Source organism: Saimiri boliviensis, chromosome 21 (genome assembly GCF_048565385.1).
Source record: "Saimiri boliviensis isolate mSaiBol1 chromosome 21, mSaiBol1.pri, whole genome shotgun sequence".
Lineage (NCBI taxonomy): Eukaryota > Metazoa > Chordata > Mammalia > Primates > Cebidae > Saimiri > Saimiri boliviensis.
Window position 1 is genome coordinate 30,423,857 of NC_133469.1, and position 23,615 is coordinate 30,447,471.

The following is a 23,615-nucleotide window of genomic DNA, read 5'->3' on the forward strand; positions in this document are numbered from 1 at the left end:
TCACTACAGATGTCTCAATCAGAAATCAATTAGACAGCCTGGTGGTGGGGCTGCTGGTCTCAAGGGCCTCATCCTCTACCCCAAACTGGAATCCAGGTCTGACTGTTTCTAAGGACAAAAATTCCCTGGCTATACCCAAGTCCCCCAATCTATTTAGAAAACAGGCAGCCACATTCCTGTGGCATCTGTTCCAGGATAAGCCGACTTACTCTGCTACCTGATTTTACAAAACACAGGGAGTCCTTTCCCCCAGGGCAGTGACTACAGTCCTGACCCAACCCAGACCGAGCCAGCCTCCTGGCGGAGCCCTCGGCAGAGCTAGACTCCTGCTTTCACTCTTAGATGAGACTTTGCAGTGAATTCCCTGAGCTCCAGTGCTTGGAAAGCAGTTCACCAGCCTAACAGACATAAACAAGTTTTGAGTGAGCTTCCAGGGTCCACAGCTTCATGAATCACAAGCTGAGGTGAACGAGATGTACTTTTCTTTCTGATCAACGTCACTCGCTCTTGCTACCTGTCCTAGAACCTTGGTTTTTGAATTTAAATATAGGAAACAGGGAATTTAAGTAAAGGGAAATAAAAATACGGATGATAGAGATTTTACAACTAGAGCAAGTCCAGACTCAAAGGATCCAGAAAGATCGCCAAATCTGGGCCTTTGAAGAATAACTTGACCAGATGTCAGGCAGTCCTGAAATCGGGTTCCTTGATTACAGCAGCTGCTGGCTCTGGAAAAAGGGCTCATCTGAAAACTGAGGGGTGATTTGGGATCTGAGCAGAAGAACGGCTTTGCCTGTAGCAGCCCCGCAGGGCCTTGCGACGAACCTGCTGCTGAGCGGGGACATTGGGAGGACCCTGAGGCACCTTGTGCATTTCGGTGATGGGGACGGGACTGGTCCAGCATCAGTCCAGGGCAAGAAGCAGCAAGTCCAGGTCAGAGACATGGGTTACTGTCCTTCACTCTGATTGGATTAAAAACTAACGCCACAGACACAAACACGTCCCGGTAGTCCCTTTCACGCTACACACTTGCAACTTTTCTTCAGTGACATTTCCTCCTTTGGGGATCACACAGGATTGGACTTAATGTTTGATGATGGCTCATGTGCTCATACAAGCAGGCCCTCCTCAAAGATAAGTGGACATGCTCGCCCCATCCTGACAGCAAAGAACAGCATGGTTCCAGGAAAGAGCCAGGACAGCGTTTCCCTTAAGCCAAATTAAATCACATACTGGTGTAAGGCCTATGGTAACGTATTAGTCTGTTCCACTTTTCATTCCGTCTGACCTAGTCCCTGAGCAATAGGACTGCGGCTAAACAAAGGCAGTTGTTCAAATAATTATAGGCCCTATGTGAAGAGGCCAATCGTTCTAGTCTTGAAGTGTCAGTGACTCACCATCTTGGACTTTTGGCTTTGATGTGTATTCTCGCTGAAAATGTGGAGAAGGGTCTGGCTCTGCCTGGCAGCTGACAGCGGCAGCCCCAGAGCCGGCTGGTGGTGTCATGTCGCCCTCTCGTGGCCTCCGGAGCAGCGTGGCATGCCTGCAGCCAGAGCGGGAGAACAATCCAGGCCTCCTCTCCCTGCGCCCGGGCAGCCCTGCTGAGGAGTGCTGGACCCTCCCGAGATGACAGGGTCACCGAGGCTGACTGCCACAATTCGGCATGGCCCACCGGCCTTGGGTGCTGGCCTCCATCCCCACCCTTAGTCTGTGAGTGACCAGACATGACAACACAGGACCCTAGCCCAGATTTTCAGCTGTCTCCCCCCAGGTTCAGGACAGTGTGTGCCTGGCACAAGTCAGTAAATATCTGTTGAATGAATAGATACAACTGGGGATGGAGAGGACTCCTAATTAGACTCCAGCTTCTCACAGTGGATCATTTTAGTTAGCCAAGGAACAGTGCTTGCTCTGATGACTTACTTTAATACCTTTAAAAAGGTTCCACTGTCTCATTTCAAGCAGCCAAACTCCTTCCCTGTGTTCACATACCTGACTCCCGAGAGACTGCATTTGTAGGTATCGGGATCTAAGGACGTGCTTTCCAACTGCACGCCTCACCCCAGGCCAGACCGCGGCCCCACGGGCTGGTTCAGGGGCCCATCACGTTGTCCACACAACCAGCTCTGAAGGGCAGCAGAAGCAGAGGGTGCTGCTGGCAGCATTTCACTTTTTGAAATGCTGGTGACAGGGCTCTTTCCTTTTCCTAGAGTATAAAGGCATCATTCTGATCATTGTTCTAACTTGTTTGAGGCTTAAGTCCATACTCTTCTCCCTTGCTAGCACCCTACAGGAAAATTAGGTTGTCCCGAAGCCAGCTACCACTAATCCCGACAGCATCTTTTTACTCTTTAAGTCACAGGGGGAAGTCCACAGAGAGAAAAACTCTGAAACACATGGCACAGCTTTTCTACACTCAGAGGACCCCTCCAGGATGACCCGTGGCGCTGGGGAAGCACTGGGATGGACCAGGGCGGGGCCGCCTCCCGCCCTCCATCTCTCCATGGCCTTCACCGAGCAGATCTCCGCCTCAAGTATGAAGCCCCCACAAGAGTCAACACCTTCACCTGGCTCAGCGTGGACACCTTGGCCAGTGAAACCATGCTTAGGGGAGGGGCCTGCAGGCATGTCGACTGGCCCATGCTCCCACCCTGAAATCACTGTGCCAGCTGGCAGAGGCAGGGCGCTTGCTAGATTCAAAGCTCCTTGAGAACAGGCCCAGCCCCTTCCTTCTGCTTCATCCTCTTGGGAGAGCCCTCTGGTTCAGCCCAAGAGAGACCACGAAAAGCCTACTGGCTAATTTCTAAGTTGGCTCTTCTGCTTTCCATGCCAAACTTGACTCAAAATGCAATGCCAGTTTGGACCCCATACCATTCCAGAAACTTCACTGACCACCAGCATGTACCAGGCCAGTGACAGCTGCTGGGGACAGAGAGGAGGGGGCAGTCCTTGCTTTCAGGGACTGTAGGGTGGGCAGCAAGCACAGAGCTAAGCCCTGAGTCCAACCAGGGATCCTCTCGGTATCCCTGGGGGATTATTCCAGGACACCCCTCAAGATACCAAAGTCCTCAGATGCTTCAGTCCTTGGTATAAAATGGCATGATGTTTGCATTAACCTTCACACACATCCTCCTGTACACTTTAAACCATCTGTAGATTATTTATAATCTAGATTACTAACAGAATGCCTACATATCACTTCATTCACATGGACTCAGTGTAGTGGTTGGCATGTAGCAATTCAAGTATTGCTTTTTGTAACTTTGGGGAATTAAAATATATATATTTTCGCTGGGCGTGGTGGCTCACGCCTATAATCCCAACACCGTGGGAGGCCAAGGCAGATGGATCACTTGAGCCCAGGAGTTTGAGACCAGCCTGGGCAACATAGTGAAACCCTGTCCCTATACAAAATATAAACATTAGCTGGGCATGGTGGTGCATGCCCAGGTACTCAGAAGGCTGAGGTAGGGTTACTGCTTGAGCCTGGGAGGTCGAGGCTGCAGTGAGCTATGATCTCTGCCACTGCGTTCAAGTCTAGGGAACAGAGCAAGACTGTCTCAAAAATATATATGTATTTTTCAATCCATGGTTGAATCCATAGATGAGGAACCCATGGACGTGGACGCCTGATTATCTCAGTGCTGGGGAAGGGGATGAAAGGCTCCAGGAAGGCAACGAGAAGAGGCAAGGAACGTTTCAAAGAAGAGGTGGGGCCAGAGAGATGAGAGGAGCCCGCCAGCCCCAGATGACCTGAGCCTCACGGGGACAGAGGTGGCAGTCACAGCCAGTCTCCATCTTCACCCTCTGCTCCCCTCCTGGTCCCCAAGCACCAATGCAACATTAATGGAACAAGTAATCTGGGGACCTGAATGCAAAAGGAGAAATGCAAAGAGAGACAGGCAAAGGCCTCAGAAGGTCAAGTGGGTAAAGAATGGAGAGTCCAAATACCCTTTAGAGGAGCGGGGATCCTGGGAAACGCAGACCTCAGGGCGAGCAGGAGGGAAGGCTGGTAGTAAGTCACTGAAATGGTTTGCATGACAGTCAATAGCAGTAAAGAAAACTTGAAAAAGCAAGGGTGTTAGGTTTATATTTCTTCCTCTGAGCTATGGCACATAAATCAGGGTAAGTGATTACGGTATCGGAGAAGCTTTAAGCTGGAGAATTCTCTGCAGTTTTGGTCATCTCATTAAAAGGAAGGTGCAGGAGAGGGTCATAATCCTAAGAAGGGAAGGACAACTGAGCACGTGCAAGGACTGCAAGCATGTGCCTGCAAGGACGTGATCGGATCCGGGAGGCCCACGAGTGCAGGGAAGGCTTGGAGGGACAGTGGCAGTGGCCTGGCACTCGGAAGAGGTATCTGGGCACAGAAGCCACTGCTCGCCAGGCACACATTCACTGCTGCTGCAGCCTCAGGTGCTTTACGCCTTTTGGTTTTTGGTTTTGGTTTTGAGACACAGTCCGTTCTGTCACCAGGCTAGAGTACAGTGGTACAATCATGGCTCATTGCAACCTCAATCTCCCAGGCTCAAGCGATCCTCCTGCTTCAGCCTCCCAAGTATCTGAACTACAGTTGTGCACCACCATGCCTAGCTAATTTTGTATTTTTTGTAGAGATGAGGTCTCACTATGTTGTCCAGGCTGGTCTGGAACTCCTGGGCTCAAAGGATCTGCCTGTCTTGGTCTCCAAAATTGCTGGAATTACAGGCAAGAGCCACTGTGCTTGGTCAGGTACTTCACACACTTGTCTAACCTGCTCTAACCTGTTGCATTAGGTATTATCGTCCTCATTTTCTAATGAGTAAACAGATACTCCAGGAGAAGCAGCAGCTTTGCCAACATCACCCAGCCAGAAAAGGGCAGTGCCAGACACAAATCCAGCCCTGCTGGCTCCCAAAGGCTCTGTGCTATCCGCCACACCCTGCCTCCCCAAGGCAGAGAACATCCAGAGGGCACTGGCAGTGCAGCCTCCTGACAAATATTGCAAGACACATCCTTGGAAGGCCAGGTAGGGAAAGGTATAGGCATTTTCTGAGGACAAATTAATCATTGTGCAGATGTGGTTTCCTGGGGATACTCTTCACCTCCGTCATTTGGCTGGAGCAGAAGGGAGAGCTGCTGAGGGCCACTCCAACAGCTGTGGGACAAATCTCCCACCTGGCTGCAGATCGCTGGGACAGAGGGGCCATGCAGCCTGGTTAACAGCAGCCTGCTCACCCGCTGCAGCCTCCCTGGGCTTCCCTGACAGTCTACGAAAAGGTATCTGATGGGCTTACCATTGGGACTGCAAAGATCCTGAGCCCTCCAGCACTCTCCGCTCAGTCAGAGGGCTGTGTCTGAATTAAAAGTGATGTGCAAAGACCCGGGCAAGCAACACACACCACAGAAAGCCTGTCTGTGGCAGCTCATGCAAGGGTGTCTTTAACATTGGACTCTATGGTAGAATCAGTGATGAACAATATCTGAGGCTGAGGGAATGAGGGAGGTGGGAATTGATTCTCTGAGACTCCACCTCACCGGAAAGCACAGCCCTGGCTTGAAGTTGCTCAGACAAGATTCTAGAATGAGAAGTAGGGAGGTGGGGAAGCATCATTCCCAGTAGGGTGTGGGCACAAGTCCTCTGGGAAAAAAGCCCTCTGGGAAGGGCACAGCCAGGGCCACATCCCTGAGGCATCTGCTAGGTGGGAACGGGCAGCCTCGGCCTCACATTGATGCCCGGGCCCTAATGACAAGTGCTTAGATGTGCACAGCCCTGCACCTCCCTGAGCTGCACGGTCACTCTGGTAGACAGGCTGGGAAGGGGGCATCATTTTGTTTTGTACATGAGGTCATTGAGGCTGAATGCACCAGCTTGTAGGGAGCAGAACTAGGGCTTGAACCCAGATTTGCAACTTGAAGCTCAAGACCTCATCCACGACCAATCAACTGACCCAGATTGGGCTCCACCGTAGCTTTCAAATGCTTGCTGAGAAGCTGGACAGAGAGGACTTGTGTTCTGGAAAGACTGTGGTTGTCTCGGGAGCCCATTTTGGTGTCTAAGAGGGCTACATGTGGGCACTGACTGGTAACTGATGTGTTCTGACGCGGAGGAGCCTCGTGCTCCCGGGCAGTGCTTACCCCTTCCATAGGCGCGATGAGCAGGTCATACAGGGCACGGAGTGGGGGCTTGGCCAACGAGCTCTGCCTTCTGGGAAGAGAGGCGGTCCCGTCCTGGGCCGGTGACACAGTGTTACTGAACAGGCTCGTCATGCTCTGGCAGCTCCTGGGGAAGGAAGGGCCGAGGGATCAATCAGGGCCACGCAGGCAGGTGAGGATCACCCCAGCCCTCCCAGCCATGCCCCTGTCTGGAAGGTGGGCCGAGGCTTCACAGCAGCACCCCCGCCAGCTTCCCTCCAAGCTCCGGTCCCCTCTCTTCCCTTTCAGGTAATTTTCACACTACAGTGAGCACTGTCAGAAACCGCAGGGTAAACCAGCTGCACACAACAGCTTACATTTCTATGGAGTTTTTTCTGCATAGTCAAATGTCCCTAAGTGCTGTTCAAAGGATTTAATTACATCCTGTGTGGAGCAATTGTGTGTAGGCAAACGTGAGGACCATTAGAAATTAGAGACAGCCACCGAGCTGATGAGGACAGTGCCCTAATGCCAATTAATTTACCACGTGGGGGCTGTAGACAGGACAAAGAACATGTCAGCCGCCACCTTGGGCTCAGAGCAGCTGCTGGGCACCCACCTGAGCACCAGCACAGGCTCTGTGGCAAGGCAATAGAAACCCCTGGTCCCGCGGCCTCACTGGGAACATGCTAGGAGCGGCTGACCAGGCAGCAGCTGCAGAGTGGGTCGGTTTGAGTATGGCTGTGTAGTTTTGTTTCACTTTTCAATTTCTGTTCCAATGTTTCCAGGCATATATTAATACAGAAGCATTTTCAACCCCAAGGACCCCAAGTTTCATACTACCAACATGGGAAGAGAGCATTCACTGATTCATTCATTCATTCATTTGGAAAATTTTCCCCAAGTGCAGGCTGTCTGCCAGGCACTGGCATAGTCTCTGGGAACCTACAGAGGACAAAATGCACAAGTGGGCAGAAGAGGAGCAGGGAGGGGAAACAAATCCATTTCCAGTGCGGCAGCAAGGCTGCCCACGCTCATCCTCTCAGAACCTGCCCTGTGGCCTGGCCAGGGCGGCTGCACCACAGCCATCAGTGACATTCTCTGCCTATTGGACAATGATTTTTTTTTTTTTTTGAGACAGACAAGGTGTCATCCTTCCTGTAGAAGACAGCTTAAAAACTGAGAGAGAGAGAGAGAGAGAGAGATTGAGAGAGAGAGAGAGAGAGAGAGAGAGGTGTTCCATGGCCCAGGCTGGAGTGCAGTGGTGCAAACACAGCTCACTGCAGCCTCAACCTCCTGGGCACAAGTGCTCCTCCCACCTCAGCCTCCTGAGTAGGTGGGTCCACAGGTGTATACCATGACACCCAGCTAATGTGTACAATTTTTCTTAGAAGAGATGGGGTCTCACTGTGTTACCCAGGCTTGTCTTGAACTCCTGGGCTCACGCAATCCTCTCAAAGTGTTGGGATTACAGGCGTGAAACACTATACCCTACCACTAGTGATCTCTTCACCTTGATTTAGACACTGTGCATAGTGTTGGAGTTTCTGCTACATATTCTAGAATCCTTATGGGGAAAGACCCTGCCTTAAACCAGATACAATTGCTGTCTAGTTGACAGCAACTAGATTGGTGCCTAAGAAAAATACAGAAGGCTGTTCCTCTCTGCTGGTCCAGGCCAGGAACTGTGACATCAAAATAAATTATTTGAAAGATTCAGTGGTGTGTTTTCCAGGTAAGGCTCCCACCCCCAGCTCTCTCCCACTCTTCCTGGCAGTGCACCACTTGACCTAAATTCTAGGGCTGTACCAAGCCAAGCTCTCAGCACCCTCAGCCTCCAGCCTGCGAGAGGAGAGCAGAGCAGCAGGACTTGGAGGGCTGGAGAGCCCACCCTCGTCTGCTCCCTGGCCTTGCTCACTCTGGAAATGTGTAATTACAAGTGACGAGGGCCGAAGCCTGTCTTTGCCATCAGAGCCAGTGAAGCACAGATAACCCCGGAGTGACACTCAGAGGCTCACTTAATTCCACAGAACACACTGCAAAGAGCAATTCTCCCCTTAAGGAGAGATTTCCAAATTGCTCTCCCGAGGAGGCGCTTTGGCGTGACACGCGGTGTCTGTCACAGCAGTCTGTTACCACACACACACATTCTCAGCAGACAGGGAGCATGGCCCGGAAGAGCCCAGGCTGCCATCCAGGCAGCAGATGGGTGGCAGAAGGAGCGCTAGGTGCCCTCTTCCTGTGTACCTCGTTACACAATCTAGATGATGGCCTGGACTGTGGGCGCCTGTATCCCCAGCTTGAGGCGCCTAAGTCTCATCAGTCCAGCTGAGGGCGACTAGGAGGAATGCCATGCCCCCAGACAATGCTGTGACCTGAGGTCCTAAAGAGGACTGATGGGGACACTCCACAAACCTTCAAGGCCCTTCGGCTTTGAGCTGAAAAGGCTCCTACTAGAGAAAGAGACACCAGCTCTAGGGAGTTCTCAGGACAGCCCCAGCTGTCCAGGGAGACCCAGGAGTTCCTTCGGCTGCTCCAAAACACGCTACTTATTCCAACATGTCAGAACCCAACACCCAGCCCAGCTGATCCTCCCTGAGGAGTACAAGGTGTCAGGTTGGGCAGTCCCTGGAGGTCCGGGCAGGGCACCCCTACTGCCAGTGCTGAACTGCACAAGGAGTGTCAGGGAAGGGCTGGAGTCTGATGCCAGCCAGCAATTCAAAAGAGGAAAATGTCTGGAGGGAAGTGGTAAACAGACCTGCTGAGCTCAAATCCCAGCCCTGGGCAAGTCATTTACTCCTGGGCACTGCTCCATGCCCTGCAGTCAGGGGCAGCGTCACCAAGGGGCAGGGAGTGTGGGCCTGGAGAGGATGGCCTCGGCACAAGCAGAGCCACGCAACGTTTGGGCGTGTGAGCTAGAGACAGGCCTGGGGCGGGAAGGCAGAGACCAGGCTGCAGATTCCAAGGCCTAAGTGCTGACGGCAGTGGCGTCGTCTTAATGAAAATGCCATGAGTGCCAGAGGCATTTAAGGGGCCCGGTGGCGCCAATCCATCCCATATGTCACTGCCCATGATGTGCCAGACACTGTGGATGCCACCCAGGCCACGGGTCTTTGCCCTGGGTTCCAACAGTGGTGGGGCAGTGCCGGGGACAAGTCCCTAACTCTCACAGCTGGTCGAGCTGAGCCGAGGGAAGCCTCTTCGGGACGGCACCATTTGATCTGGGCTATGAGGGTCGATTTGGAGGTAGCCTGCCTGGACAAAGTGGAGGTCATTCTGAACAGAGGAACCACATAGGGAAACAGAGACTGGGGTGGCTGGGCCAGTGAGTGTGAGGAGTCATGCGGACAGAGGACTGGGGACACAGGCTGAAGAAGAAAGTGGGCCAGATGGGCCTGGGCGGAGGCTCTGGAGTTATCTACAGCAAGAAGCAGTACCTCTTACCTCTTTAAACAACCAGGATTGCCTGATCAGGAAGTTCCTCTCCCTAGGCTACCAATTCTTTCCTAGGGGATGAGCATAAGAAGGCCAGCTGTGTCTGTCTATACCCCTCCCCTGAGAACATTCCCCCTGCCCCCAGAGCTGGGTTTTGCAGAGTAGCCATGATCAGACCATATACCGCCCTCACCCTGGCTAACTTCAGCTAGGAAGCCAGTCAGACACTTTGACCAGGGCTAGGAAACACATGGCCATTTCAGGGAGACCTGAAAGACCCTCTCTGGGCATCTGGGTATGTTTCGAGACAGTGCAGATTTTTTAAGAACCAGATCCTATGCAACAAGATCATCTTGATGCCAAGAGCTGAAAAAAAACAGAGAAGAACCAGATCCTGATGGGGTGGGCAGGGCACCCGAGCTACAGTAAAGGCTCTGCCTCTGAGCCTCAGCTGAGCACCCCCTGCCTGGAACTTAACCTGATCCTGCTCTCTCCAGGCCACCAAGCCCACCTGTGCCCCAACAACACTTGCTGACCTCTGCCCCCTGGATGCCACATCAAGTGCTAGCTCTCAGCCTCCCACCTTGGCCCTTCCTGCAACCTGGCAGCTCGCAGACCAACTATCTCTGGAGTAACAGTTCCTGGGCACTGACCATGGCCAGCCCAGTCTGGGTGGGCCCAGCAGGACCCAGCCACGGGGCCCTTGCACTCAGGCAGGCGGTCCTCTGAGAATACCCCTCTGATCTGTGCTGCTACTCAGTGGGGGGGGGGGGTCACCTGTCACTAGAGATATCCTTTTCAAAATAAAAACAAAAGCCTAGAAATAGCTGGTAATTATAAAACAAACAAACAAAAAAACCAACCAGCCTGAAACCATGATTTGAGGTCGATGTAAGTCCATGAAGACTTTCTCCCTGAGCAGGAGGCACCTGTGGCTAGCCGTCTGGCCCCGTGGCAGCAGCCTTCGCAGACCGGCATCTGCTGGGCCCCGTGCTGCCTTCCTGCTCATGCCTATTCCTTAGTAGCTCTTCAGGCAGCAGCGACCTCTGCTTTCTCCTTGACAGCAGCCTCATGCAGCTGGTCCCCATTGGGGAACTGCCCTGGGAGTGACAGGCTCAGGGGCAGAGAATGGGAGTGTCGGGGGAGGGAGCAGGCAGGAAACCAAGGCCAAGAGTGACTGATGGTCCCTTGAACCCTTGGAGCCCTCTGCCGGAGGTGCGCGTGTGGGGAGGGTGCGCGTGCAGGGAGGGTGTTGGGTTGGGACTCCGAGAACAGGATGTGGCAGGACACAGCCCCTCTCTGGTTGCATGGGTGAACCTGAGGTTTCCTTGCCTCCGCCATCACTGGTGCTGCTGCTGCCTTGTGCGGACTGCTGGGAGCTGGTACGGGTGAGCTCCTTTCACATGCAGCTTCTGTTCTCACTGCAACAGTTCAAGCAACCCACTGCAGCTATCTTACTGGGGTACCTCTGCCGAGAGATCTGCATAAAGATATATTCCCAACAGCGTGAAACAGCAAAGCAGCCAGCTCCTTAGCCCTGAGCCTTACTGTTCATAGATGGGAGTGGACCACCAGTTTGCCTAGACAGGTCACCAAAGAGCTGTGACTCTTCCCTCTTTTCCTTGCCGGTAAAATAAAGGGTTGAGCTAAAGTTCTTGTAGGCCTCTTCTACGTTGTGTGTGTGTGTGTGTGTGGGTTTTTTTCTGTTTTTGTTTTTTTTTTTAAACTGATGATCAATCCAACTGGAACTTCTAGTTTTAGAAAGTGAAGAAAAATCTCTATCTAGGCAAGCCCTCAACCCCTCTACTGAGCCTCAGCCCTTCCTGTGTCTCGCCTGTGTGGGAACCAGGCATGGGACAGTCAGGATGCAGGCACAGCTTTCTGGTGTTGCAATCTGCCCAGGAGAGTTGGCACTGCTGATACATGTCCTTGTGGTGAAGTGTGGTTTTGGGCCTCAGAGTCACGGTGGTGGCTGGCAGTGGGTGCCCTGGGCTATGAGCCCCAGGCGGCAGAAGGCTCGCAGCGGCTGACAGGTGTGCACTGGAGTGTGAGGGACCACCTGCTCTCTGCCGCCATCCTTCCCACAGTGTCATGACAAACTAGTGCTTCATGGCTTCATGGAACAGCCACCGAGGGCGCGGGGGCTACTCAAGGCAGCGCCCTAGAGCACATACAGTATCACTCCAATCTCTACAGGCCTTTCACCCTAGCTGACTTCTGCCTCAGCTTTCTGGACTCCGGAAGACAGTGCTTTTTGCTTGCTAGAATGGGAGCGCGGAAAGGGGTGGAAACATGCTTCCCACGTGGCAGGAGTGTGAGCTGCAGCAGGGGCTGTGCTGCCCATGTAGAAATGAAGGCAGTCCAGAGAGGGAGGGCATACATGTACCCCTCTGCTGGCACAGCCAGGCCTGCCATGGCAGCCTCACCCGCTCAGAGCCTGTGAGGTTACTCCTCCTTTTTAGATGAGGAACCAAGGACCAGAGAGAGAAATAGACCTGCACAAAGCCACCAGGCTGGCGGGACTCAGGACTCCCAACTGGCAGGGTAGGGGCTTGTGCCCTCCCAGCTGCTGAGTCCCTAAAGGTGGTATGACAGTGGGCAGCCCCCCTCCTGGGGGCTGCGGCTCCGGGTTTCACAGCTGCACTACCCCAGGACTCCAGCAGGTGGCAGTGGCTCACTTTTCTCACCGCCCGGCCGGTGGCTCCCGGGACCCAGTTGGGCTAATTGACAGCCTAGCTCTCAGCAGAGGATCTTCTCACCCCACACTGTCATTATTAGTTCATTCTTTAGATGATGTTAATTAACCTACTTCAGGAACATTTTCGTTTTCTCCATGGCACACAGTCTGTGTGGAAAAAGAGAGGGCCCAGCATGCATGTAGAGAGAGGCAAGGCCACAGAGGGTCTGTGAAGAGCAGCCGACGGGCAGAGGCATTAGGGGTGTGGTCTTGTCTCTGGAATGGTGACACACGCCAGTTGGCCTGGGCCGCCCTTGCTGCTCATGAATCTCTCTTTCAGGGAGGTTGAAGGGATCTATTCCTGAGGCAGAAGGAAGCCAGTGCACTGCTCACACTCCTTTGGGCAGTCCGTGCTGTGACGGTGCCTTCAAGCGAGTGTGAGCCTGCCCAGCTGTGCAGCGGCTTCCCACCCATGCTCAGCTTAAAGAGGGGAGTTAATTCGTGGTGCAGAAAGCAGCCTGGGCAAATCCCCCTCCCCCAACACACACACACACACAACACACACACACACACTCCCCTCCCTCAACACACACTCCCCTCCCCAACACACTCCCCTCCCCCAACACACACACACAGACACACACACTCCCCTCCCCCAACACACACACACTCCCCTCCCCAACACACACTCCCCTCCCCAACACACACACACAGACACACACACTCCCCTCCCCCAACACACACACACAGACACACACACTCCCCTCCCCCAACACACACACACTCCCCTCCCCAACACACACTCCCCTCCCCCGACACACACACTCCCCTCCCCCGACACACACACATACACACTCCCCTCCCCAACACACACTCCTCTCCCCAACACACACACACACACACACACACACACACACACACACACACATCCCTCCCCCAACACACACACACACAGCTTTCTCTGCTTGGGCCAAACAAGTTCAGGCAGCTGGGACCCAGCAGACCTGCCTGTGGAGTCTGTCCGCCCTGCCTTCCGTGGGGCAGGCTGCCACCTCAACCCTGTCTCTGCTCTGTCGCCTGGCTTCTAAGGCAGTGTTTCTGCAGCAGTCTGGGCTCGAGGAATCAGGTCTCCCACGTGCAGAACAGCCCTGCCTCCTGGGGAGAAAAGTATCTATATGGGGTCGGCAGATGAAGAAACAGGGGCTTGACTCTCCCTCAGCGAGGCTAAGAAACGACCAGGATGGCGGGGCCCACCTAGCCCTGACATTCCAGCCCTCCTGTGTCTGCAGTAGGGCTGACCAGGTGGCCAGGAGGAAGGAACAAGCATGCTAGAGCTTGGTGCAATCTTGAAGAGCCTCACTGGCTGGCTGGAGCTGTCTGCTCCACACACATCGACCCAGAGGCAGACACTACCCTGGGGGCAGCACTATTAGACTGCCTGGTAGGGAGGGGCAGCTAGGAAGGGTGCCACCTGAGGAACGCATGAAGAGGTGACCTGAGGGAAGGCTCTGCTCCTCACAGCACCAAAGAGAAAGGTGGTGCCCATTCACCCATCAACATGGGCTAGGTACTCTCTTGGAAAGCTGCAGGGGGCACTTTAGTGGACGGGGAAATTTGGTCCTTGCCCTCCCTCTAAGGCAGCGACACCAGGGCAGGGCCCCACTGCCCCACACAGGCAGGCAGCAGAAAGCCTGTGGCCTGAGGGGCCTCTGCTCTCTGGGGAGCCCAAGGCCTAGTGCTGTGGCATCAGCCCTGAACCCTCATCTGGTTTGTGCCCTCTATCCCAGAAAGAAAGACACTGCACAGAGCACCAGTTCAGGGGCCATCTGAGCAGCACTCTCCCCAGGTCAGAGGTCTGCAGGAGTCAGGGAGGGGCCTCAGCGGTGGTGGCTTGCTCAAGGTATGGCTGCCATTTCTCAGCCCTCTCATTTCTCCTCTGATGAGACACACGGTCCTCACCTTCTCAGGATGTCTTTATTACGCATGCTCCCCTGCCATGCCCTCTGTGCTGCTCGGTGGTCAGGCTGCCCTGCGGGGATCCTGCCTGTGTCCCTCACTCGCTCACCTGCTCACACTCACTCAGGTGAGCCCCTCAACCCCTCTGCGCTGGAGGTTCCTGCCTCACCGGCGAGGACTGCACCTGGCAGACTGAGTGCAGCTCTTGCTCTGCTGGGATTGAGCTACCTGGAAAATCCTTTGGCTCCTTCCTCCCTCAACTGAGCCCTAACCAGGATGCTCCCTAGTCCCCTCTGGGGCTCTCAACTGAGCTGCATCTTCTGAGGAAGCTGGCCTGAGATTTGAACCTGAGTTTTAAAACATTAATAGAAATGAATTGGCAAATCCATTATATTCAAGTAACCAGAGATGTCTCAATTCAATTAAAAACCTTCTGAAAGCATTCAGTGACTTCCCTCCATGAACACTCTCACACGAAAGGTTGTCTCCTCTGGGAGATGAACCTGGCGAACACTGCATTTTAAGTACTTATGTAATAAGCTGTGGGCACTTCTGCCCGTTCCACTCCTTACTTGCCATGTGCCTGGCTGCTCCTCCAGAGAAGAGCCGCAGAGCTGGGCACGTGCACCCAGGGACCCTGGCTCTTCTGGCGGTGCCTGGCTCCTCTCAAGTCCAGGAATGAGTCTGGAGCTATGTCTGGCTTCTTTCTCCTTGCTCTTGGACTCTCCTGGGCATGATGGGTCCGCGGTAGGTTCCCTGCCTGCACTAAGGGTTGTGGCACACGCCTCCACCAAGAGGGCCTGCACCCGCCCTCCTGCAGGAGCCACGCAGCAGTTGGTGGTGCCTGGCCTCTGCCCACTCTGGGCACTGTGCTGTGGCCATCTGCTCTTTGCTGTAATGGGTATGAGGCTCTGGGGCCAGGCCTGGAGATGCTCACCTTAAAAGAACCTGATGCCCAGGCCAGCCTTGCATAGGTGTTTCCTGCTGACCCCATTCAGAGGTCAGAACAAAGGCCTGAGCCAGGCAGTCATTGGGGCGGGCTTCTGAAGTGCTCAGGGATGGAGAGAAGAAAAGACAGCCCTGTGTGTGGCAGCCTGCCCAGCTGATGCACATCCAGCAATACAGCAAAATCCCCTTCCAAAGGGCTTTGCTATTTCAAGCAATTTGTGGGTCCAAGCCTGTCCCTGAAAACAAACCTGTAGGGTCTAATTCACTCGTTCACAGAGAACCTCCAGAGCTGGATTAGTCAGAGTTGTCTGAAGACAGAATTCACTGCCTCGGGAGGTAATAAGTTCCCTGTCCGAGAGGAATTTAGGCAAAAGACAGGTGATCGCTTGGCAAGGGAGTTAGATGGATGGGGGTCTGCGGGGCTGCAGCACCGTCTCACCGTCTCTGGCAGATCCAGCTCCTCATGCAGGCTCTGTGACTGTCCAGCTGGGACACCCTGGGCACTAATTTACCTTGTGTAAACCTTGGTGTCATCATGGCGCCCCTCATGGCTGCTGTAGGGATTGACTGAGACAACACACATAAAGCACTTGGCACAGTGCTGAGTGCCGGGAAGTCATCAACAGATGCTCACTGCTGTCATTACCATTTTTGTCCCTCCCTCCCTTCCTGCCTTCCTCCCTCCCTCCCTCCCTCCCTTCCTTGAGCAACTGCCTGTACCTACTTAACACAAGGCACCCTGCTAGGCTCCTTGTGGGATACAGAGAGCCTGGGGCGAGTGCACGGCCTGGGAGGGGAGAGGGCATGGACACAGGTGACAAATGCAACGTGCAAGGTGGTGGCTCCCTACCCACAGATAAAGCACCAGGAAGTTTTACAGAAGGGAGAAGTGATTTCCAGTTGGGGCCATCCAAGGTGTGTTTGTGAAAGACGCTGTGTTTGAAACAATACCTCAAAGGAAAGCCTTCTTTAGCCATGTCCCCATGCCCAAGTGAAGACCCTGAGATGTGAATGGGCAGGTCCAGGGTTCCTCTGGGTTAGGACAGAGGGTGGGGGAAAGCGGAACAGGAAATGGAAAGCGTGTCAGGGTGAGACTGTGGAGTACTCAGATGTCAAGCTCCGCACTTCCACCCAACTCCACCAGAGCACCTGTGACTCCTGGCGAGAGAGGGACACAATCAAAACTGTGCCCCAACCAGACGGAGGACAGTGAAGACCATCAGCCTGCCCCAGGTGGGTGGCAATGGGATCAATGTGAGGGAGAAAGTCACATCCAGTGAGGGGCAGATCTCACCTCTGCCACTGACAAGAGGGCAGACTTGGGGCAAGTCACCCTGCTGAGCACCAGCAACCATTTGAGGCTGTTGATAGGTATCAGAATAGGCAGGGAAGATCCTTGCCCAGAATAGTCACAGGGAGGTGAACATGGATGAAGGCCAGCCACGACATGCTCTGCATGCCACATTTAATGTGGCACAGGTGACCTGGAGGTCAGGGGTGGAGAGAACACTTAGCTCCTTACTGGGGCCAGAAGCCTCAGAGGTACCAACAAGGAGCAGGGGACGGGGATCAGGACCCCAGCCAGAAAGGTGGGTATGCAACTTTGGGGATTCAAAGCCAGGGCTATAGCTACAGCTGGCGGCAGACTGGGCCCCCACTCTGCATTTATTCAAAGTGTTTCTGGTGGCGCCGAGAGAGGCTGTACCAGGAAGAAGCATCAATCTATCAGGTTTCTTGGTGAACTTTTGATCTTTTAGATCATTTGAGTGGTAGGTTCACCCCTCAAAAAAGAGCCTTTGGTGCCCTAGAAACCTCAGACTCACAGTAGGGAGAGAAAGAAACTACCAGCTACACAGCAGGATACATCTGGTCATCATCACACTTATTGCGTCTTAGGAACAACTCTGTCAGTAGGCATGGTCACCTTCATTTTCCAGATAAAGAAGTAAAAAGTTGAAGGCACCTTAAAGAGCAGAGCCAGGTTTCAAATCAAGGTCTGGCTGGCCCCAGCGCCCGAGATTTCTCCTCTGCACCGTGTACTTCACAGACAAAGCCTAGTCCTGGGAAGGCAGTGACGAGCAGATCGCAGGCCTACACTGGGCTTTTGCAGTATCGCTGCGGTGCGCCTCTGTCTGGCCCCAAAGCAGGGTGGCCCACATGTATGTTCACAAAGAACCACAGCCTGGCCAGGCATGGAGGCTCACATCTGTGATCCCAACACTTTGGAAGGCCAAGGCATGAGGATCACTTGAACCAGCCTGGGCCACATAGCAAGACCCTGTCTCTACAACAAATAATTTCAAAAAATTAGCTGGGTGAGGTGGTGCGCACCTGTGGTGCCTGCTACTCAGGAGGCTGAGGCAGGAGGATTGCTTGAGCCCAGGAGTTTGAGGCTGCAGTTAGCTATGATGGCACCACGTATAACCCAGCCTGAGTGACAGAGTGAGACTCTGTCTCTGGGGGTGGGGGTGGGGGGGGAAATAATTCCAATTACACATCCATGTAGATGCACATACAGCAGGACACGTGTGTGCCAGGTCCCAGCTTACTGGCCAGGCTGGCCTTGCGGAGATGGCTCTTCTCTCCCTTGTCCTGCTGACGCTTTCCTGCCCAAGCTTTCAGGAAATCCTCCTGTGTGTTACAGTCACCGCATTCTCTCCCATCTGCACTGCAGGCCAGGCTTTCTGCACAGATCTGGAGGGCAGGGCAGGCTCTAGGAACACTAATGCTTTCCACTTTCAGGGCCTGACCCTGAAGTGTTGAGGGCAGCGGGGAAAGGGGCAGGGGAAAGCTCTGCAGGGGCTTCCTCTGCACCCCTCAACACGGCAGCCAGCTGCAGCTCCCCCAGAACCCCTCCACCCTGCCACTGGCTGCACACTTCATAACATGTGGCTGAGGTCCCCATCTAGCAGACAACCTCCTGGGCGGGGAACCAGTAAGGCGCTGGGCCCATGTGATCCACCCAGCAGGACACACACACACCCATGCCATGTTAAGTATGGGCAAGCTGAGCACTGTGGCTGGCCCACTCCCACCTGGAACCTTCCTTTCTTTCTTTTCTCCCTGCCCTGTAGTCATGGAGGCTGGGCCCATGGGATGAAGATGCCTCTTTCCCCATCTAGCAAGACCCCGGTTTTTGCTGGGGATTCTCTGGAAGGACGCCCAACCAAGCTGAGGTTCTCTTGCTGATTCCTTATCCAGTCTCCTGTGAGAGACCCGGACTGTGTCGCAGGGCACTGGAGGGAAGTTGCAGAGACCCGAGGGTGGGCTCTGGCCCTGCTGCACACCTGTCTTTAGAATAAGGAGACTCCTTTGTCCTCTGTTTTGGCTCTAGTCACTGCTCTCTGGACAATAACAAAGTCCCTCTCCACATTGTGTTCCACACAGATACAACATGGAATATTAAAGATCCAGGATGCTTGTTGCATCAGTGGTGGCTACAGAAGTCAGGAAAATACTGGTTCTAAATGACTCTGGCTGGGTGTACCTTAATACCAAGGCACGCCCTGTAGTCCAGGATCCAAGATGCAGACAAAAGCCTGTCCTGTTCTTTCTTCTCTTTTCTACAGCAAATGAGATCTGCTGACTGCCCCAGGTCCAGTCACATGCACACATACCACATACACATACTACACACAAACACACACACACACCCCTGCACATACAAACATATACATCCATTCCCATAGGACCCCCCCCACACACACACTTACATGCACATGCTGGCCTACCAGTCCTCAGCATCACTCTCAAAGGGTAGGGCTGCTGCTCTGCCCCTGGGGCTCACACCAAGGTCAGGGTGCTAGCCAAGAGAAGAGCCTTTGTTTTTCATTCAACAGCCGTACCTACGCTGAGTTCAAAATGCAAATGTGTTTTCTGCCAATAGGCAAGAAGAAAAATGATGATTGCAGAGACCTCAAAAATGACAGCAGAACAAAGACCTCTCCTGGAGTGGCCAGGGAGGAAAACCTAAAGCCAAGTCTCACTTGACTTGCATTAGCTACGGTGGCCTCATTGCCACATCAGTCCAGCAAACCACCCAGGAACAAAGGGGCCAAGGAATCCATAAAATCGCTGAGCTAGAGAGCCCCTGGAGAGGGGAGCCCTTACTGCTCCAGCACACAGGCCCTACACACATGGCTGCTTCCACGTCACCTCTGTTGGCTCCGGGGTACGAGCACTCCGCAAATGCTAGCCACTATCAGCAATCTGCAGAAAAGCCACTTCTAGCCGTTCTGTTCAGTCACAAGCAGTGCACCTCTTAGCCCAGATTCCTGGCCATACATGGGGCAGAGAGGGAGGCCTGGGACCCCACAGCAGGGCCAGGACAGGCTGGCAGGGAAGCTGTGAGGCGTGTTTTGGCACCTGCTCATGGGCAGGTCTCCCTCCTCTCTGGCCTATGTGTGCTCAGCTATAACATGTGAGGCTGCACGGAAAGTCTGCAAGGGAAGTTTGCACTGTTCTAACAAGGATACCTTGGCCTCTGTGGTTCCGTCAGCAGTAGCTCCACACTCTTGTGGGATGAAGGCCAGAGACCCCTTCCTGGGCTTCCAAGAGAGGTACCAGAGAACATGCAGTGTTGCAAACTTCCCTGGGCCTTAAGGGCTCACTGCACTGAAGTGGGAAGAATGCCGGGTATCTCCCTCATCCAATCTGCCCTTGGTATCCTCTAAAGGGACAGGACTGGAAGAGTCTGCAGAGACCCTTTCAACTGCTTTGCTTTTCAGAAAGTGGGACTGGGTTGGGTCAGCTTGCCAAGGGAGCTGGGTGCAGGCTCCGGGGCTGTGGGCCTTGCTGCTCACCACTCAGTCGCCAGGGCTGGGCATAGTACTCAGCCTGGCTGGGGGCACAGATTGTGTTGTGTAAATGAATCAACAAATTCATCTACAGTACTGTGCTCCCTGAAGCTACTGCAGGACTGCTCGGAAGAACAAAAACCATCTTTCCAGGCCGGGCGCGGTGGCTCACGCCTGTAATCCCAGCACTCTGGGAGGCCGCGGCAGGCGGATCACGAGGTCAAGAGATAGAGACCATCCTGGCCAAGATGGTGAAACCCCATCTCTACTAAAAATACATAAAATTAGCTGGGCGTGGTAGTGCCTGTAGTCCCAGCTACTCGGGAGGCTGAGGCTGGAGAACTGCTTCAAACTGGAAACCGGAAGTTGCAGTGAGTGTTGGTGTGAGCTGAGATCACACCACTGCACTCCAGCATGACGACAGAGTGAGACTCCATCTCAAAAACAAAAACAAAAATACCCATCTTTTCAAAATGAGCACTCCACCGCTCAAAATGCACACCACCCCCAGGTCCAGGGTTGACAAGCTAGGGCCCCAGGTATGTCTGGCTTGACCCTGTTCTTCCATAGTGCTGAGGTCCTGGGCACTGGTTCTGACTGCCTGAGTGCCTGCAAGCAGGTCACCATGGATGCCTGACGGTCTTTTGGCAGCTCTCTCATGTGAAGGACTTGAGGCAGGAAGGGAACAAGGATAAGAGTGGCCAACAGCTGCTGCACAGGCACACAGACGTCGCATTCCTTCCAAAGTTTCTCCCCAACGTTAGCTTTTTTTTTTTTTTTTTTTTTTTTTTTGAGATGGAGTCTCACTCTGCTGCCAGTCTGAAGTGCAGTGGCACAATCTCGGCTCACTGCCACCTCCGCCTCCCGGGTTCAAGCAATTCTCCTGCCTCAGCCTCCCGAGGAGCTGGGACTACAGGCGTGCGCTACCACACCCAGCTAATTTTTTTGTATTTTAGTAGAGATGGGGGTTTACTGTATTGGCCAGGATGGCTTCGATCTCCTGACCTCCTGATCCGCCCACCTCGGCCTCCCAAAGTGCTGGGATTATAGGCTGAGCCAACGCGCCCCTCCCCCTACTCCGCCATGTGATCTTAAGAATTTAAGTTCAGCACTATTCTTCCAACTTTACTCAAAACAGCAGAAACCCCACAATTGTACAGTGCCTTCCATGTGTTAAGTCAGTCAGTGTGTGATTTATACGTTTGCTCCTTTATTCCCACATTACAGGAAGCCTGCAGGGTATGAAGCCATTGCCATTTCACAGATGGTGAGACTGAGGCTGACAGAGGGGAAGCTGCCTCCCCAGTGCCCCACAGCTCGTGAGTGGCAAGGCCAGAGGCTGAGGCTGCGCTCTGAGCTCTCCTCAGCTCGCATCACACGGCGGAGGCAAGTGTCGCCTGCCTCACTGGCTGAGAAGTTGGCAGGGCAAGAACATGAGTCCAGGCCCAGTCCCAGGCCTCCTCACACCTGGTTGTGTCCCTGCATGAAACCAAAAGCAGTGAGAGACACCTGTGAAGGTGGCTGGGGAGAAGGCGCCGGGGGCGAGCTAGCTGGAAGTTCTGGCCTCCTTACAGACAGGCTGCCAGCTCCTCCAACCCCTGCCCTTGGCTCCCTTCCCACTCAACTCAGCCCTGGGAAAGTCAACACACATTTGTCACCCTGACAGCACAATAATGAGAGGAAACTAGGGCCTGGAGTAGGAACAGACAGGGCACACAATGCCCTGCACGGCAGGGCTGCCAAGCAGAGGCTGCCTCCCACCCAGCGCACAGTCACTTCCCTCCTGTGTTCCAGGGTCAGCCAGCTGCCCTTTAACGGCAGGCCCTCAGGTGGTGGCAGGGACCTACGGAGTCTGTGATGTCTTTCCAAGGAGGTCTATCAAAATGTACTCCCAGGTTGTTGCCTGGCAACCAAATGACAGTGGGACAGGTGTCCCTCAACCCCAACCGCCTGCCCTGTTTCTCTGGACCCAGCTCGGGTATCACTCCTGAGGAGAAAAAGGGGTGTGCTGGCTTGGAAATTTTAAACCTGATTCATCTTAAAGCCATAAGTCCTGTTTGGTCAGGCAACAGGGAAGTGAGGTCTTGGCACAGACTGGTGAGCCTGGGTCTGGTCGAGTGCATTCCTAGGCCCAGCTTCTCCCTCCAACAGCGCTGGCATTCTCACTCTCCCTGACCTCCCTGAATGTCAGGCCAGGAAGTCAATGCAGGTACCTGGCCCGTGAGTTACTTGCAGAATTAGCAAAGAAGTATGTGAAGTTACTCTGGCTTCTGCCTGATGTTGGGAAAGTCAGCTCTGAGGCTGTGTGAAGAAGCAGCCAACTGTCCCCTGGGACTCCCATCCCAGCCAAATGAGAATTGTCCCGTCAAGCCTGTCACTGTTTTCTCGCTTGAGCGGGAGACGCTGCGGTGAGGGAGAGGCCCTGACGGGCATGGGGCTGCGGAGGCATCACGCCTGCTGCTGCAAATGCATGACACGAGCCAGGAGCCCAACCAGCCGGAAGGAGCATCCACTGAAAGCACATTATCTGTGCTCAGAGCACCCTGCCCTGCGCTGGGCCTGCGGAAAGAGCCCCACACGCACCTGTTAAAGAGGTTATTTCGGCGAACCATCCGCAGGAAGCCAGTGGGGTCAGTGACCGAGTTGAGTTTGTTGTTCATCTCTTCAAATTGCTGGTCCATGATGTCTCCTGCCTCACTCTCCGTCTCACTGCTGGCACAGGCCCTGCAGGAAAAATCGCAGAAAAAGCCAATCAGAAAAAGGAAGCACTGAGCTACGGAAGTCGGCTCTGAGGTCCTGTGCCATTCTGTCACCAAACGAACCTCCAGTGCTGATGGCTCCAGATGCCAGCATCCCCCCAGTCCCTCCTCAGTGCCCTCTTCCGGAGCTGCTTTTGTCCACTGCTTCTCAAGATGAACTCTGGTTCGTTGTTTATGGCCTGTCACCCCCAGCTCTGCTATGAACTCTCTACAGGCAGGAGCTATGTCTGAATAAGAATTGCATTCCCAGCGTCCAGGACATGCATGACAGACCAGGTGAGGTGCTAGCTGTGATGGGCTGGCCAGGCACTCTCCCCAGCGTAGAGCTGAGGCAGGTGCGGCTGTGAAGCGATCCTCCCTCCACAGGCTGCAGTCCGGTTCATTCCAGAAACAGTAACTAAGCACCAACGTTGTGCTGGTCACTGTCTAGGCAAGGGGGACGTGCAGCCTAAAATAGCATTTTCCAGACGAGAAGACAGACATGCTGGCAAGTATCCGCGATGCTAGCAGGGCAGGCACTGCTGGAGACACAAACCTGAGAACTGCCACTGATTTGGCCCATTTTCCAAGCTCAGCAGGAGGAGGTGACCATTTTTGAATTAATAGATTCATATTTCCCTGATGACAGACTTTAATAGAACATCTCACAACAAGTTTTAAGTAAACAGAAATACCCAGGAGTACCTTGATTCATAAGCATGATTCAAATAGGGAAGGGCTTATTAAATGTGATAGCCATGCACCGTGCTCTGATGAGACACAGCCAGCCAGGCTGGGGCAAATGTGTCTGTGGGAGCGCCGCCCGCCTGCAGCCATCCTCCCCCATACCACACCACACCTCCCAACCAACTGAGGCTCACAAAGGTGCAGCTCTATGTTGAGCCCTCACCTATCCTAGGCATCAGGGCCACATTCCGACTTTGCTGAGAT

At 53.9% G+C, this 23,615-nt stretch overlaps 1 protein-coding gene across 3 annotated transcripts in view; it reads right to left on the reverse strand.

The window, feature by feature from the left end:
* TTC28 (tetratricopeptide repeat domain 28) overlaps positions 1 to 23,615 on the reverse strand; it is a 692,319-nt gene that overhangs the window by 28,372 nt on the left and 640,332 nt on the right. For all 3 annotated transcript variants that reach the window (XM_074390786.1, XM_003938479.4, XM_074390787.1), the window contains 2 exons: positions 22,510 to 22,650; positions 6,118 to 6,262 (listed from right to left, as the gene is read on the reverse strand). In XM_074390786.1, coding sequence (XP_074246887.1) covers positions 6,118 to 6,262; positions 22,510 to 22,650 — 286 coding nt within the window. The remainder of the gene's footprint in view (positions 1 to 6,117; positions 6,263 to 22,509; positions 22,651 to 23,615) is intronic.